The sequence below is a fragment of the Schistocerca nitens genome, chromosome 2, assembly GCF_023898315.1.
Source record: "Schistocerca nitens isolate TAMUIC-IGC-003100 chromosome 2, iqSchNite1.1, whole genome shotgun sequence".
Lineage (NCBI taxonomy): Eukaryota > Metazoa > Arthropoda > Insecta > Orthoptera > Acrididae > Schistocerca > Schistocerca nitens.
The window spans coordinates 863,126,741-863,145,061 of NC_064615.1; the positions used below are offsets into that span (position 1 = coordinate 863,126,741).

The 18,321-nt window shown below is 40.1% G+C and overlaps 1 protein-coding gene across 1 annotated transcript in view; it reads left to right on the forward strand.

The window, feature by feature from the left end:
* LOC126237131 (mediator of RNA polymerase II transcription subunit 12) overlaps positions 1-18,113 on the forward strand; it is a 400,411-nt gene extending 382,298 nt beyond the window's left edge. Inside the window, exons 39-40 of the mRNA XM_049946952.1 lie at positions 2,725-2,895; positions 14,788-18,113. Of these exons, the coding sequence (XP_049802909.1) occupies positions 2,725-2,895; positions 14,788-14,970 (354 nt within the window). The 3' untranslated portion in view covers positions 14,971-18,113. The remainder of the gene's footprint in view (positions 1-2,724; positions 2,896-14,787) is intronic.
* The last annotated feature ends 208 nt before the right edge of the window (positions 18,114-18,321 follow it).

Genomic DNA, 18,321 nt, shown 5'->3' on the forward strand with positions numbered 1-18,321 from the left:
GAGCCTTGTTAGGACTTACTTAGAGCTAAGAATTTGTTGTTGTAACACTGATAATTAACAAAAGAGGTAGGGTGTTAATGGTACAGCATTAATGTTATCTTAAAGAAGCAACACTGTTTTTCTTTGATTTGTGTTATCTTCCATTCTTTAGATGCTTTGGCTTTTGCTGTTTATTCTGTGTGTGTATCATTGTCTGCCTTCAGTTGTAAGATGTTACACATTACTATTAACTCTGCACAAACAGCTTTATTTCCATGCTTCATTTACTGCACCAAATCACATACCCCTTGAAGCTTATAGCTGTGTTAAATTGCAGTCAGTGTGATCTTTGTACCTTAAAATGCTGGGATCAGTTGAATGACGAAGACAGACATACTGAGCCTTATTGAACTAGCTCCACATGTGACCTGTGTGCAAAGGGCAAGGGAGCTACTGTTAAACCTCTACTGGCATCTAGCATATCTGCAGATCACCCAAGCCCATTTGGGAGTCTAGTAAAGCACCATCTGACCAAACAGGCTGGCAAATATCACAAAGTTCCATATTGATAAGATACAGGGTCACTTTAGATTTTCTGGAGTGTAGATTTTTTTCTGCATATCACACTCAGTCTTTTAAGATAAAATTTTATGATATTTTAAGTAAGTACTATAATTTGGAGATAGGGAATGTAGATGGGTCCAAGCAGAGAAGGAGGGAGGAGGAGGGGGGCACAGATAGAAACTCTATCAGTTCAACTGACTATGGTCTTAGTATTCACGTACCTGATAATGCACTGTACTTAACATTAAACAATACATATGATATCAGAGCTTATCACATGTGATCAGATGTGAAAACTGCTCATCCAATCAGATTCCCTGAGTTCATGGTAACAAGCTCCAGATTTATAAATCCATATTTTATCACCTGTTATGAAATGCTTCAAAAGTTCATCATTGTTGGCTTAATCAAGTAACTCCTGAGGAGTACCCATTGCAGCTGTAGACAGCAGGTTAAGTCCAGTCTTCTGCTGCAAAGTAGGGAAGGTTTAGCCACTTTTCTGAGTGCCAGGCCATATGGAAATCTGGTAAAATTAACCAGCAGATATCACAGAAAGGAGTTATGGGTTCTAAAATGCATAGGTCACTATGCATCCCACTCTTGACTATGATATTGTTTTTGAGGAAATTTGTTTTGTTCTTCAGTGTTTCTTTTCAACCTTTATGCAGTGTAGCTAAAAAAGGATTTTTTGTGAGAGCAATACTGCAGATTCATAAATCCATGATTCATCACCCATTATGAATTATTTCAAAAGTTCTTCATCACAGTTGGCATAATCTAGTGACTTCTGAGTAGCTTGCATTAGAAAGAGGGAGGGTAAAAATGATACAAGAAAAGTCAAAAGAAATTTTAAATAATCATTAAATATTTTTTCTGAGGTGAGAGGAGGGCACACATCTTTCTGGGCTGGTGCAGAGTGACATGGCCTAAGCAGTATGAAATTATGGAAAATTGAAATTCATAGCTCAAAGATAAATGGAGATCAGTTTAGTCAGAAATAGTGTCCATCTTTTTTGAAAGGGAAGAATGAAGAGAGTAGTGCAGTGAGGGATATTTAGAGAAGGAGAGAGAAAAGTTGACATGGGGTCCATAAGCAAACGAAAAAAGTTTAAATGTGAAAAATAAAAACGGTGTCAAGTAACAAACTCGTGAATATGAGTGCAATGCTTTAACCACTGAACCACATCCCTCAGTGGGAAAGGAACTTGCAGTATGGACAGTATGAAAACCAAATATCAATGAAGACAGATAATTACTTACTGTGAACAAAGGTGGTCTTGGGCAACAACGAGCATCTTTAAAAATGACTTTTCTTTAACAGCCGATCTTTCAGACAATTCAGGATGGAAGAATGACAGTATCATGAAAGGGATACATTGCTACTCACCATATAGCGGAGATGAGTAGCAACAGGAGCCACAAAAAGACTACCAAACATGTAAGCTTTCAGCGAGAAGGATCTCTCCTGCATTAAACAACATACACACACATTTTCAGGCAAATGCAGCTCCCACACATAATGTGTGTGTGATCTGTGTTTGCATGAATATGTGTGTGTGTGTGTGTGTGTGTGTGTGTGTGTGTGTGTGTGTGTGTGTGTGTGTTTTGTCTAATTCTAATGAAGGCTTCTTGCTGAAAGCTTACTTGTTTAGTAGTCTTTCTGTTGTACCTGTCTGCATTTCAACACCTGTGCTATATAGCGAGTAGCAATCTATACTTGTCATAATATTGAAGTTTATCATAATTCATTTAATCTGACAATTTAAATAATAGAAAGTCCAGGATGGAATGACAACAGTTTGGAAAGGAGAGATTGCTGCTCACCAAATGTGGGTGGCTTTGTGTCAAAGAAAGAAACAATGAAAAAGAATGCAAGAAATATTTCAGCTTTTGAAGTCCTTCTTCAGAAGTAGAACAAACACACACACACACACACACACACACACACACACACACACACACACACACACAATAGCAGCTCTCACTTTCAGTGCCAATTTCACCAGGCACTAAAGCCGGACTAATATTTCTAGCATTCTTTCTTTGTGTCTATTTGCTCCTCTGTGTGGTTAGTAACACTTTAACTTGTTTTATTTTTTCATATTGATGAAGAATCAGGCCCTTCTATTTTTTGACAGCTATGGATTTAAAAAAAGAAATTATTGTTATTTGTTCGTACAGGCTCCAAACGTGACAATGACAACTATGGGTGGCCCAATGGCACAGCAGGCCCAAGCACAGGGACAACCAGCTCCTCCATATGGCCGGACCCCAGGTGGCCCTGGTGCAGCCCAGGGCCCAGGACAACCACATCCTTCACAGCAACAGACTCAACAGTTCCAGCAGCAAGTGGTAAGCCATGCACATCATGTTGCTTATGTTTGTGCTTTTAAATAACTATGCACCATGCAGCCAAAACTGTCTGGACAAACCACTGGAAAAATTCCATGGGTGTAAGGGAGTTGCATTGCATCAACATTTCACATGTGTTTTCTTTCAGAATGGGTCAGTTTAAATGGGATATTACTGTGGAATTTTTAAAGTATATCATGATCACCTTTAACTGTAGAATTATTTATTTATAAAATGCACTATTGCAATTTTGGCCATGTGGCCATTATCAAATTGAGTATTGAAAAATTGTACAGTAATCTACTTGATAATGGCCACATGGGTGAAAAAGCAATAGCAGATTTTTTAAATAAATAATTTTACAGTCAAAGGGGACTGTGATGTCCACCATAAATGTTATTCACTGTCAACACCAACTATGAGAAGGTAATTACTTATTATGTAAATGAAGGCATCATAGCTGCAGATTTTGCATTGTGTCTGTTCTTTTGAACATGTCCACAAGGACAGACACCACACATTCACATAAGTTAATTACTGCCGAAGCCGTAAGTTTGATCATTCCATGAGAAAGATTATATAGGAGATAAACGAGTCCAAGTCCACTGCTACTGACATTATTGCGGGATGGAGACATTAAGGAACCATTAATCTTATCATCCTTATTGTATGTCAAAGAAATAAACATATAGGAATTGCTGAAATCTAAAATACACTGTATAAACTAATTAACAACTATGTGAAAAGGATAGATTGCTACTCACTACGTAGAGGACCCATTAAGTCACACACAGGCACAATAAAAAGAATGTTACAGATATTCAGTTTTCAGACAAATTTCATTTCCAGAAGTAGAAAACCCCAGACACATCCACACAACCACAATTCACATCCACATAGCTACCATTGTCACTGGCCGCCAAAGCTGTAAACCAATTGTCTGACATGCATTTCACTTATTGCAGAGGCTCTTGTTACATCTCAGTTACTGATCTCAGAGAAAGAATGACTCATCAGTAATATATCAGAGAACATTTGGTTTTTAGCTGCTGGTCAGAAGGCACTTATTACAAGAATAAATGTGTGACATTGATTGGAGAGTGTGAACAATATTTTAATTTGTCAGTGGAGCAGTTGGATAAGGTTTCATAGAGTAATGAGTCACACAGTATATGATGTGGATGGCATTAATGTTTAATTGGTGGATGGTATGATTGTCTTGGACTTTTCTCCCTGGGTTGGGCTTGGAGCATTATTTTTGGTTGGTTGCTAAATGTTATGTGCTTACATAACATTTTATGCAAAAGCTTGCTTTCCATTCAGCAGCCACAGTTGGATTCACTCCTTTCCTGTACTGACATGATAACAACCCTGTCCAGGAAGTTGTTTCAAGAAAACTAAGTGGATTTTCTGGGCAGGAAAAAACAAAGCCCAGATATGAGCACCGCTGAACATTATTGAATGAAGTAAGAGTGCTCGTATAGCATAATGTGATAGCTTGTGAGACAAGCAGCTGAGCAAATGTACCCAGGGGATTAACAACTGGGGGCTGGTAAACTGACTGACCAAAGTGTGTGGTGTCTTGGTGGTTTCCCACACTTTCGTAGGCAAAGGCTGGGCTGGTCTCCAAATTCTACATCAAAGGCTATGATACACAAACAGTTAAAATATGATAGCAAACAGAACAAAGTGTTCTTGATTCATGGACAGATAATGCATGTTACTGTGTTACTGTTCTCCCTTGACATCAGTAGCATCAGGAAGGGTATGCGAACATAAAATTAAATAACAACAAAACATTTGCCAAATCATGAAAAAATAGATCCCATACTAAACAGGAGAAGAAAAAGATGGAGGAGGGAGAGGAGGAGAATAATAATAAGAAGAAGAGCATTGGTTGCATGCCAAATTAATTCCCCCAAGACCCAGCAGTTATTATGGTCATTCTTCTCATTACCTAATGCATTACAACATAATAGGAAACACATGCAACAATCTCTCTCTCTCTCTCTCTTTCTCTCTTTCTCTTTGAGAGGGGGAGGGGGAGGGATGGGACAGAGTTGTATACATTGAACTAGTAACATTGAAAATATTTAAATCTCTGTTCCTTATGAATCGGATGGTTGTTTGTGTAACATGGCTTGTTTAAATATGACCACTTCATTCAGTCCATATACTACGAAAGGTAGCAGATTGTTAGCATTTCATTAAACTACTGTTTTTAAGTAAAAAATGCATCTCCTTTTCAATATACTTCCCATTCAGGACAATGAAATATGTTAAATACTTTTCTTTTGAGTTAATTCAACCCCTCAAGTGTAATCCTTATGAAAAATAAATAAATAAAAAAATAAATAAAAAGTCATCTACAGTTGCCATAACATCTTCATTGGACTCAATATATTTTCCAATAATAAATTTCTTTAGAAGTGAGAACGTATGTGAGATGGGGGATGTCACATCTGGTGAATAATATGAACTTCCCAACAGTAGGTACTTCAAATCCTTCAGTCTGGTCTTAGCAGCCAGAAACTGTGGTCTTTTGTGTGTGTGTGTGTGTGTGTGTGTGTGTGTGTGTGTTTCTGATGAAGGCCGTGTGGCCAAAAGCTTACCAGCTGGCGGTCTCTTTGTTATGCCTATCTGCAACGCAGCATCTCCGCTATATTGTGAGTAGCAACTACCCTTTTCGTAATATTATCACATTCCATTTTGGACTTTCCATTGTTTGAGTTTCCCATTTTTCACATTTACAGGCAGGTGTGTTGTCTCTATGGCAGATTGTTTCCTCTTATTTTGTCTTCACCAGTCCAGATCTCTTCTCATGGTGTTTGTCATCCAGTAGGTAATCATTTGTTGTTTTTTCCTCCCTTTGCAAATAAACTTATTAGAATAATCCCTTTTGTATTCCAGGAAACAATAACTGCAACCTTTCTGGCACATGAAATTATATTTGCCCATTTTGCTGTAGTGCCACCATCTTCCACCCATTTCTTTGGTTATTGTCTTATTTTTGGCGTTAAGTGCTGTGCCAGTGTCTGTAACAGATTGGTGCAAAAATGTAGTTGGAATCTATTTAAAGGAGTCCAAACATTATTGAGAAATTTGTTTCCACATTTGCTATAGCTCATAATTCAAGAACTCCAGCATCCAGTTTGCACAAAGATTTTTCAAACTTATGTCTTCGTGTAAAATGTACTGTACTCTTTCTTCGGATATGTCTTTGGCAGCAGCTATTTCATGTACCTTTTAATCACTGATCATACAATACTATACCGTGTAATTTGACAGTACTTTCATATCTGTGTGCAATATTAGAACATCCTTCATGTGCATCTTATTCAAGAGAAGTACAGCATGATTGAATTCAATAAACCATATCTTAATTGTTGAAAAATGAGATGCATCCTTGTATGTATGTACCTTCACTAACTTGAGATGAATTTCTGATGGCAATTAATTGTCCAAAATAAGGAATTTGATGGTAACTCAATATTCTAATTTAGTCATTTCCATGAAATACACACTACATGCCTGATGTCAGAAAGCTTTACAACCAAAATTATTTTCTAAAACTATTTTATGCATTACCTGTTTTGTTATTCAACATGTACCAACATAACAGGAGCAAAATTTCTGTGCTGTTGGTGCTATCACAGTGACAGGCTGAGAACTTTTCAACTTGTCCTTGTATGTAATACAAGAGAAGCAAAAAGATTGAGTTTATTGATGAAGTAACAAAATGTCAAAACTAACCTGTGCCCCTCTGCAACTTGTAGTCACTGTATTTCACAGATACTTCCTAGTTTCAATGTTTCATTGATTTCTGTTCCCAGTTTTATTGTGTGAAAAGTGTAAGAGAAAGGACTGATTTTCCTGCAAAACATACAGGTTGAAAGGGAAAAAAAAATGTAGTTACTACGTCTTGCGTATGTTTTCTTAAATTTTGATATGCACTTTAGATGCAATGTAGAAATGTTCCAGGTGTTAAGAATGAAGTATTTGAGATGTTCAGGTGAATATAAAATATATTAACTTATTGGTATTTTTTCAGGCAGTCATTGTGATAAGTTGTTGAAAATATTTGTTTAGAAAGCCACATTTTTTTAAAAATTTCAATCCTCATCCATCCATACACCAAAAAACTTTAAGGATGCTGCCCTACATATTACCACCTACACTATGATTATTGTCTTTATTATAATAATAAAAATATAACATTAAGACTAAGTTTTTACAGTTTCTAACACACAGTTCAACAAAACCTGACATTTTAATTTCACAGAAAGGGCATATGATTAGTGAAACAGAACAGTTCAAATTTCTAGGTGTTCAGATAGATAGTAAACTGTCGTGGAAAGCCCACATTCAGGATCTTGTTCAAAGACGTAATGCTGCCATTTTCACTATTCGAGTGGTATCTGAAGTGAGTGAGTGTTTGACATGAGAATTAGTCTACTTTGCTTATTTTCATTCGCTTATGTCATATGTCCTTTCTAAAAGGATATTTTTGGCTCAGAAATGGGTGATTCGGGCAATGAGTGGCGTAAGTTCACAAACCCCTTGTCAACCCCTTATACTGTCATTTCTTGTAAACAAAATTAGCTTATTCCCAAGAATAAGCAGCTTTCACTCAGTTAATACTCAGCAGAAATCAAACCTGCATTTGGATCGGACTTACTTAACTCTTGTGCAGAAAGGTACCGCTAGAATTTAAATATCTTAGCAGTAATCCACATGCTTTCAAATCAAAACTGAAGAGTTTCCTCGTGGGTCATCCCTTCTATTCCATTGAGAATTTCCTTGAAAAATTAAGCTGATTTTTGTTGTATTGTTGATTGCATTTACTTAAACTTATGGCTTGACTTTTTTTAGGTTCATAAACATTTTATTTTCATCTGTTATTACATTTAGGTTGTAATTTCATGTACTGACACATTACATGACCTTAGAGATTTGCTCCTCAATGTGGTCCTATGGAACTTGACGTGTAAATAAATAAATAACAATTATTATTATTATTATTCCCCCCAGGGGCTCAGCATTCATTTGCTGGGTATGGGCTTGGCGACCCCGGGGTTCCTGAGCTGGGGACTGGTAAGCGCCGCCAGTCCCCTGTCACCGTAAGCTCTGAGCATACTTCAGCGACCACCGTGCGGCGTGGCGGTGGAACGTTGTGTATCTCAGGGAATGGGGATCTTGGCTTGACCGCCCGGATCGCGAGGATGGAATAAACCTCTATAAAAACCCCTCAATCTTCCGGTGTGCTCTGCGCCTATGAGATGCATGGCTGTTGAGGTGGAACAGTCGCCAGCGGGCAACCTCTGGGGCACCTGCCACACCCCAGTTGTATAAGGCTTATCCAGGCATGCGGGGCTCTGTCTGGATGGACATAAGTTTACCTAGCTGCTCGTGGGACGACCATGGATACCACGAATTCTTCCTCTTTTCCTCCTCCTAATTTTTCGCTGGCCAGTGGGATGGGTGGACCGCTGGTAGGCACTACCGCCCAATCCAACAAGAGGGCTCGGTTAGCCAGTCCTCCTGACTCAGGCGTCAGTAAACGTACAGCAGTTCAGAGTAACAGAGCACATACTGACAATCAGAATGTGTTTTTAATAATAAAAAGGAAAGAGGGTTCCTTTGAAAAGGTTTCGCCATTCTATATCCAAAAGGGTCTAGAAGGAATAGCTGGCACTTTAAAATCAGTGAAGCGTTTACGGAATGGGACACTGCTTGTTGAAACATCAACCGCTCAGCAAGCAGTTAACCTTCAAACAGCTAAAAGCTTGGGTGAATACACGATCGATACAGAGCTTCACAGCACCCTGAACTCCAGTAAGGGTGTTGTTACCTGTAGGGATCTTGTTGACATTCCTGTAGAAGAATTAAAGAGTGAGTGGGCGCAGGAGGGAATTTTTGACGTTCAGAACATCATGAAAAGGGTGGATGGGACCCTGGTGAAATCTGACTCCTTCATTCTTACTTTCAATACCCCCAAACTCCCAGAACACGTCAAGGCAGGATTTCTTCGACTAAACGTCCGGTCGTATGTCCCAAACCCAATGCGCTGTTTTAAGTGCCAGCGTTTTGGGCATACAACTCTAGGGTGTAAAGGAGAAGCGATGTGTGGCAACTGCAGTAAGGCTGCCCATGACGGAATTAACTGTTCGTCGCCTGTCAGATGTATAAACTGTTCTGAAAGCCACCCTGTTTGGAGTAGGGACTGTAGAATCTTCCTAGAGGAACGTAAAATACAAGAAATAAAAACAACTAAGCGTATCCCCTACAGTGAAGCCAAAAAGATCTTTAAGGCCATGCAGCCACCCACATTCGTTACGTCTTTTGCTTCCATTGTTCAGAAGCCGCCTCCAAAAGTCGATGCATCTACACAGACGGAGGTTGTTAGTGTTGGCACGAACACCTGCACGTGTCAGTGCACTTGCACGGCAGCAAGTGTATCAGAGCCTGTAGCCCCTCCTCGAACAGCAGAGAAAGGTACAGTAGCTAACATTGAAGAGCCCCAGGCATCTCCGATTGCTGAGGCTGTTCCAAAGCCCAGCGTGGTCATAAACACCCCTGCTCCAGTTCTAGCAAAGCCGCCTAAACAAAGGAAAGCACACATCAAGCAGCACCAACAGATTAAATTGTCTGGTAAACCCTCGGATCATGTTAATGTGGTCCCGCTAGACGCTTCATCAGACTCTTCCCCAGAGCTGATGGAGTCTGAGAATATGGGGCAATCATCTCGCCCCAAGACTGAGCCTCCACCTGCTGCAGTCTCCCCACCTCGGTGGAAAGAGAGGCAGAAAATACAACCACCGTGATGGCTCCCATATTGCAGTGGAACCTGCAAGGGTTCAGGACACATGTGGAGGAACTACGTCTATTGATTCAGGATAGACCTATGTGTGTATGTCTGCAAGAGACAAATTTCAGTGAAACATACACCCCTGAGCTACGTGGTTATCTCCTCCACAAAAAGGACGACCTGAGTGGACAGAGAGCTCGAGGAGGAGTAGGTATCTTCGTCAACACCGACTACCACTCCTCGCCTCTCTCCCACACGACGAACTTACAGGCAGTTGCAATATTAGTACATGTGCGTCATATGCTAACAGTATGTTCGCTTTACCTGCCCCCACATGATGTGCTCGACGAAGAGGCTCTCAGTGATCTTCTTACACAGCTCCCCCACCCCTTCATCCTCTGTGGTGATTTTAATGCACACAATGTGCTTTGGGGCTCTGTGCGTACTTGCCCCAGGGGTAGAGCAATCAAGAGGCTTCTTCTGTCTTCCAGTGCCTATTTGCTAAATACAGGTCAAAGCACGCATTTTTGCATTGCAGCTGGGTCGTTCTCTGCCATTGATCTATCGCTTTGCTCTCCAGCCATCGCCCACACTGCTGCATCGGAAGTGGTTGATGACTTACATGGCAGCGATCACTTCCCCATCTGGATTCACCTGCCACATGCAGTGGCACCGGAAAGGAAACCGCCTCGATGGGTGCTCCGTAGAGCCAACTGGGCACTGTATAGTCAACTAGCCCAGTTTGAACATCGGGTCAGTGTCCAGGAATGGGTGGATCATATTACTGAAGTGATCCACCGCGCCAGTGAAGCGTCCATCCCACAGTCCATGGGACAACCGAAGTGGCAGCCTGTCCCTTGGTGGAGCGACGAATGCCGCTCCGCAGTCAGGGCTAGGCAGGCAGCTCTGCATAGGTTCAAATGCCGGCCAACTGTAGAGAACCTTCCAGCCTTTCGGGTGGCGAGGGCAAAGTGTCGCCGGGTTATACAAGAGAGCAAGAAGAGGTCGTGGCAGCAGTTCCTGAACACCATTAATCGTTCTACACGAAGTTCCATTGTATGGGAGACCATAAGGAGGATTTCTGGGAGAGGTGGGAGGTGCCCTATGGCTGCTATAATGTGGAATGGTACTCTCCAAACGACCCCAAAAGATATTGCCCAGTCTATGGCGGCTCATTTTGCAGCTATTACTGCAACCGCCAGTCAGAATCCAGCTTTCCAGCCCCACAGAGTGGCTGCTGAGAGGAGCAGTTTTGACTTCCGCTCACCCAATACAGAAGAGTACAACTGCCCATTTTCCATGTGGGAACTGGATTCTGCATTATGTGGGGCTCGTGATACATCCCCTGGTCAGGATAGAATCCACTATAGCATGCTGCGGCACCTCACAGGGAGAAATAAAGAAATCCTCCTCCGACTTTTTAATCTAGTTTGGATGTCTGGTCACTTCCCCGACTCGTGGCGTGAAGCAATTTTAATTCCTCTTTTAAAACCTGGGGAAGACCGCACGTGCCCGGGTAGTTACCGTAGTGTTGCCCTCACTAGCTGCGTGGGGAAGACCTTGGAGCGGATGGTCAACCGCCGCCTTGTCTGGATGTTAGAATCCAGACAACTCCTTAGTCGCTTTCAGTGTGGGTTCAGGAGGTATCGCTCCACCTTTGATAACCTGGCCCTCCTGGAGGCGGCTATACAACAGGCTTTCCTGCGCCAGCATCACCTGTTGGGAATATTTTTTGACATTGAAAAGGCATACGACACTACTTGGAGGCATCTTATCATCAGGCAGCTCCACAAATGGGGTTTTCGTGGATGTCTTCCCAATTTTATTCGGTCCTTCCTGTCGCCACGTTATTTTCGGTACCGAGTCGGAGACGTACTGTCTAGTCGCTTTGAACAAGAGAACGGTGTCCCTCAAGGTAGTGTTTTAAGTGTGACGGTCTTTGCTATTGCTATTGACAGTATTACGTCTGTTGTGAAAAGTCCTGTGCAGTGTTCCTTGTTTGTGGACGATTTCTCTGTATTTTGCTCTTCTTCAAGCCTTGCAACGACGACTCGTCAATTGCAACTCACTCTGCGACGTTTGGATGAATGGGCACAGAAGAGTGGTTTTAAGTTTTCAACTGATAAGTCGGTGTGTGTTCTTTTTAACCGTTCTCGTTCCATTTTTGACTTGCCTGAGTTGAGGATGAGGGACACCGTTCTGAATTTTAAAGACACGGTGAAGTTTCTGGGCCTCACTTTTGATTCTAAGGTTACGTGGCTGACACACATTAAGGAACTGTAAAAACGGTCTCTTAAGGCGCTGTCTATTTTAAAATGTCTTAGTCACCACACATGGGGAGCAGACAGGACTTTTCTGCTCCGCTTTTACAGAGCCTTCGTGCGGTCCCGGCTTGATTATGGATGCACGGTGTATGGGTCTGCAAGACCCACTTATTTGAAGCTGTTGGATGTGGTGCACCACGAGGGGATTCGGTTGGCCACTGGGGCGTTCAGAACCAGCCCCATACCGAGCCTCTGTGCAGAGGCAGGTGAACCGCCACTTCACCTCTGGCGGCGTCTACTAATGGTGCGCCAGGCCTATCAAACATTATCCACACCATACACACCTGCATACCACACTGTTGCTCGGCCTCCACTGGAAAGGCTTTTTCGCAACCGGCAACGAGCAACAAGGCCCTATGGGATTCATGCAAAGGATTGCCTTTTAGAGATGGGTGTGGCCGGTTTTAATGTTTCACGTCGAGGTTGGAGCAGATATCCACCTTGGCTCCCCCAGAGACCTGCACTGATTTTAGATTTGGCAAATTTTAAGAAAGACAGTACATCAGATTTTACTTTCAAATTTTGTTTTTTAACATTTTAGACAGGCATCATGATTTTACAGTAGTCTACACTGATGGATCCCAACAGGGGGATCTTCTTGGCTGCTCAGTCGTATTCCCCGACCGTGTCATCAGGATTCGCCTTCCCCAGGAATACACTGTTTTTTCCGCAGAACTTCACGTGGTCCTGAAGGCATTGGAGCAGATACGGTTTACTCAGGGCAAACACTTCCTAATTTGCTCTGACTCACTGAGCGCATTACAGTCACTGCAGAACCTGTACCCAGCGGAGAAGTTGGAACAGCTGATTTACGACCAACTGTACATCCTCCAACGACAGGGCAAGCAAGTGTCCTTTTGCTGGGTGCCAGGGCATGTGGGCATACAGGGAAATGAACAAGCTGACAGAGCTGCCAAGGACGCCTGCAGGTCACCAGATGTGACACAATGTTCTATTCCTTTGCAAGGTGTCGTTTCTGTGCTGCGGCGGAAGTATATGCAATTGTGGGAGGAGGAATGGCTGGCGGTGAGGGAAAATAAGCTGCGGTTGGTGAAACCCACCATCCAGCCGTGGTGTTCCTCCTGCCGGTCACCTAGGCGTGACGAAGTGACCCTTACACGTCTTCGCATAGGGCACTGTCCTCTTACGCATGCCTTCTTACTACGGCGAGAGGAACCCCCTCTGTGTGATGCCTGTGGCGTACGAATCACTGTACGCCACATTTTAATTGAGTGTGATTTATATCGTTTTGTCAGGGCGGAAGTTAATATTAGTGGGGATCTGCCCTCGATTTTAGCCAATGACGAGGCGAGTGTCAAGAAAGTTTTAAGGTACTGTGATGTTTCTGGGCTTCAGCCAAGAATTTTAGGTTGGAATTTTTAGTGTGTTGCCGAGTGTCTTACCACTCCTTTTTTATTCTTGTAATAGGCCAGTTCCAAACATGTGCTATGTCTTTCATTTTACCCCTTCCCCTCCGTTCTCTTGCAGTTCTCCTCATTATATGCTGCTTTCCTCTTTGCTACTGTTGACGTGCAAACTGCCTCTGTAGACTTTCACCTATAATTTTAATCCTATTTCTGCACTTGCTGCATTTTAGTGACACTCGTCCATTGTTGTTTCCGTTCGGGCGCTAAAGACTACACTGTTGAGCGCCCATAACACCATATCCATCCATATTATTATTATTATTATTATTATTATTATTACTGCTGATGAGCCCTTTGTAGAAAACCACATAGTAATTATTTTTAATACATTATTAACCATTTTTCTATAACTGTACATCTGTTAGTATTGCTAGTAATACAGTTGTCATCCATTAAAAAAATACATGTTAATTATTGTGTTGGAGATCATCTGTAGTAGACTGCAGATTGAATGCTGTAGGACACTTATCACCCTCCTCTGCCCTAGAAAACTCTCTCATACCTCTGTGAGTTGAATTATTTTCATGACATCCTGAACAGATTTTATTAAATATGAATTGAGTAAGATATACATTGAAGCATTAATTCCGTAACAACAATTTCTTAAACAAAATCTGTTATTTACACAGTATATGCCCTGAATACGCCATAAAAAATACCACAATGCCCCCTTTCCTTATTTTGTCCTTGTAATAGTTGTTGAGAGAAGGTGTAAAAGGTATTCTCAGTTGATTAATCTTTATGACATCAAAAAAATTTGATATCAGGCCATTTGAATAAGACCTTTCACCAAACCTTTCCTAATATCAAAATCATTTGGCTGAAACTTTGGGTCTCCTATCCAGAATTTTAAAAATTTATCATTTTAGTCATTTCTCAGATATTCTATAATGTTGTCCATTGTAATTAACCCTTAGTTTCTTCATTGAGGTCATTTCTCCCCCCTCCCCCCCCCCCCTGACCCTCTTAGTTTATACTGACCATTAAAATAACTCTTCAGACCATTTATTTTGCAAAGGATCTTTCTAACTTATGAGTGAACAGCAAATTATTGTGATTCGTTTTACATTCTGCCATATTTTCGTTAAAATAAATTTAAAATCATGCTTTGAAACACTTTGTATCCAATTGTATCGTATGATCATTTAATTTACCACATTTTCCTTTGTTACCTATGTACTTACGTGCTATTGCTTTTAAACTAAGTACATTACACATTTATTGTGTTTTTGATTCAAATTGATTTACTTATTTATATTTTATGATATTGGATCCGACTTCTTCTTTTCAATTAATAAATGCTATCACTCTCTTCATTTGCGCATATCTACAGGCTAACCAGCGGATGCGGCAGCAGATGATGCAGCAGATGCAGCAACAGCAGCAGCAGCAAGTGGCAGCATCTGGGCAGCAGCAAGCTCAGCAAGGCCATACACCAGCACTTGTGGCACATTTGCAACGGCAATTAGCACAGGGTGCTACTAATCAGTATTCCCATCAACCCCCACCTTATTGAACTACATACATAACAAATTTTATTGTTTTATATGCCGTACTACTGGCGAAGTGTATGAAGAATGGTGCAGGAATGAAGGATCATTTTACCATTACGTGTTCATGACTCTGACGTGAAGTGGGAATCAAGAAAATTGTAGATAAAGAAACTTGTTGATGGATTTTAAATGTTTGCAGGAATTATGTCTGTTTATGTACTGACATTGTTTACATTGTAAAGATCATGGTATTTTATTTTATTTATATTTCTTGACAGTGAACGATTTACTTCAACAATATAAACAGTTATTGCTTCTGATTTATATTAAGCAAACAGAATTCTGATGGCAGGAGGTAACATCATGCTTCATATTTAACTTCGTTGTAAGAAAAGATTCACTAGGTCTTTACTTTGGAAATTTGTCCTCTATGAAGAATTTACTTCATTTTAGAAACGTCAGTACTGTCTTCCATTTAAAGTATCACTATTGCAAATTGCAACTGTACACTCAAGTGACACTGTATTGTAGTTTGAGAACACAGTACTAGATTCACATTTGGGTAAACTCAGGTCATTGTGAGAAAACACATGTTCTGGTGACAGAAATAATTTAGAGGAGCATATTTTTGTATATATGAAAATTTTTCCCTCGCTACCTGATTTAAGAAGCTAAGGCCTCATGAAACATTTAGGGATGGAGAACTACTACTTGTGTGGAAGATGTAATGCCCCAGTCAGGACACTTGGGAAGTGGAACCTGTAGTAAGGAAATTCTTCCAATAGTGGCTTATTATTATGATTGTAATTTACTTTTCCACTCAGTCTGTATCAGCAGATGTTGTAAGTATGGACTCAAAACTGAAAACTTCAGTAATCAGTGGGAAAAGCAATGTACATCATCCTTTTCTGTGATAGTGGAAACAGCTAATACATATGAGACCTAACTTTTCAATCTTGATTATCTTAAAACTGAAAATAATTGTTATTAAACTAAGAACAAAGTCGTTACAATGTGATAATTTTTTTAAAAAAAGGTTGTATTTTGTTTTATTGTGTTACGTGCACCACATTAGGTGTGGGGGAGCTATTAGTAGTTAGGACAGGGGCACTACATGGATAAAAGAACTTATCCAGCTATATAGGCCAAATTATGCAATATGGTAATTGTTAAATGGATGGATAGTTCAGTTGTGTATCTTATTTCTGTTCATACTGGTCATCTCTAACATTAATTGAATTGTAAGAGTTAATTTTCTCACATTTTGCAATAATGTGAATGAAATAGTGCCTGTCAGGATAGATCCTGTTTTGTTAATTTTTCAACTATCCTCTCTACTATTTATTTAAAAGCAAATAGCCATTCTGACACATCTTAGACATGTGTTAGTAGAATTGAAAGGCCACTGCTAAAATTTATTCTCATATAAACTTGCAGTTCCCAGTCTTGATTAAACCAGTCAGTCATTCCATTTGCCAAATCAGTAAGTTTAAATATGTGTGTGGGTGTGCATGCAAGTTTCTGTTTTAACAATGCTGACTTGTTGTAAATATAACTGGAGAGTTAAAAAATCTACTCACCAAGCAGCCATAGGAGACAACACATATGAAAGTTAAGGAAATGTGCAAGCTTTCGGACTCGGTGGCTCCGTCTTCTGGCAGAAGGGTTGAAAGGGACGAAATATGGATCAAAGAAACTGACTGGGGAGGTTTAGGAAATGGGGAGTTACAGAAAAGTCACTCAGAACCCCACGTCGGGGCAGACTTACCTGACATGATGAGGGAAAGACTGATTACTACTTCTTCCCTTTTCAGCCATTCATCTTTGAAATAAAAGCATTTTGCTTCCTGGCAGTTTCCAGTGTGTTGGTCCAGTCCACAACTGTAGCTCCTCCATATTAAAACAAGAGCATTCCAAAGGCTTTGTTGACCAATGCTTTGTTTTATCAATAATTCTATCAAATGGTCTCTCTGATATAAAAGCTGCTAAACCAACAGCTGATTGGCTGTCAGCCTCTGCCTCTTTATCATCAGCCTTCTCATCCCATCTGGTAACCCTCCCGTGACCCAGCATTCTGGATGACTTTTCAATCTCTCCCCATTTCCTAAATCTCAGCAGGTTTTTTCCTCCATCCCTCTTCAACCCTTCTGCCAGAAGAAGGAGCCACTTGCTCTGAAAGCTTGCACATTCCCTTAACTTTTATGTGCATTTTCTCATGCCGCCACTTGGTTAGTAGATTTTTTATCTATTGAATTATATTTTCAAAAATGGATTATTTTTGTTGACTTGTTGTAAAGTCATTTTGAAGCTCAGACATGTATTTATCAATGTGACATATTTCTAGCAGTTAAGTACATACAGTTTTCAATGAAACTGTGTCATTATTGCAGTCTGTATTAGCAATACTATTCTTTCTTTTAAAAAATCTTTAAATTTCATTTGAGCTTTTTGAACTGTACTTCTGTCTTTAAAGCATAACATGAAACTGCTGTTGTAGATTATTCTCCAAAATTTTCATTGAATCATTTGCCTGTTTCATTTATCTGTATGGCTTCATTTGATGACATTTGTGTAGTTATGTCATTTATGTGTTAGTAGTCATATAATAAGATCAGAGTCTACATGGGGAAAAAGAGAAACTAATATACAGTGTCAATATACTGATAGTTTCTTGTATTTAAGTAAATATTTATTTTCCACATACATTTATCAAGGGATCAATTTGTAACAAATTGAGTATGTTGTTAAGGTCACAGAATATTTATTTTTTTCTAACCAGTTGTTCTAAAGCTGCATAGCTATCAAGGAAGCCAAGTTCATACACTGAGCCAAGCCAGCAACTGAGCAATAAGCCCTCCCGTCTTTTCAGTTAATGTACAGAGTGTGCTATAAGTAATACAGCAGGTAACTTTGTTTCACAAGATTTTTCTAAAATAGGTAACGTGCTTTTGAGCAAGCTATGTATCAAATCACAGCAGTTCCTATGATTATTCTCTTATAATGGGGAAAAGTGCAAATAAATAATGAAATTTAAGAAGACCTTTTGATGCAACAGATCTCAATGTCAATTAATAAAGTTCAATGAAAGAAAACCATTAAACTGTTCATTGTACAACATGTCAGACCTTTTAACATATTACTGCCAATAAAAATATTTTTCTCTTTCCTTTTTTGTTCCAATTTTGAGGTGTGTGTGCGTGTGTAATTACTGATAGAAAGGTTACTACAAAAAAAAATGGCTTCTCAATACATTCTGCTTATTTATCTCCGTTTACTTTTATTTAAAATTTGTTATTGAAACAGAATGACACACAAACTGTACTCGTTAGTTGATTGTATGTATGCAAAGGAAGACTGGTTTTCCTTTGGGATTG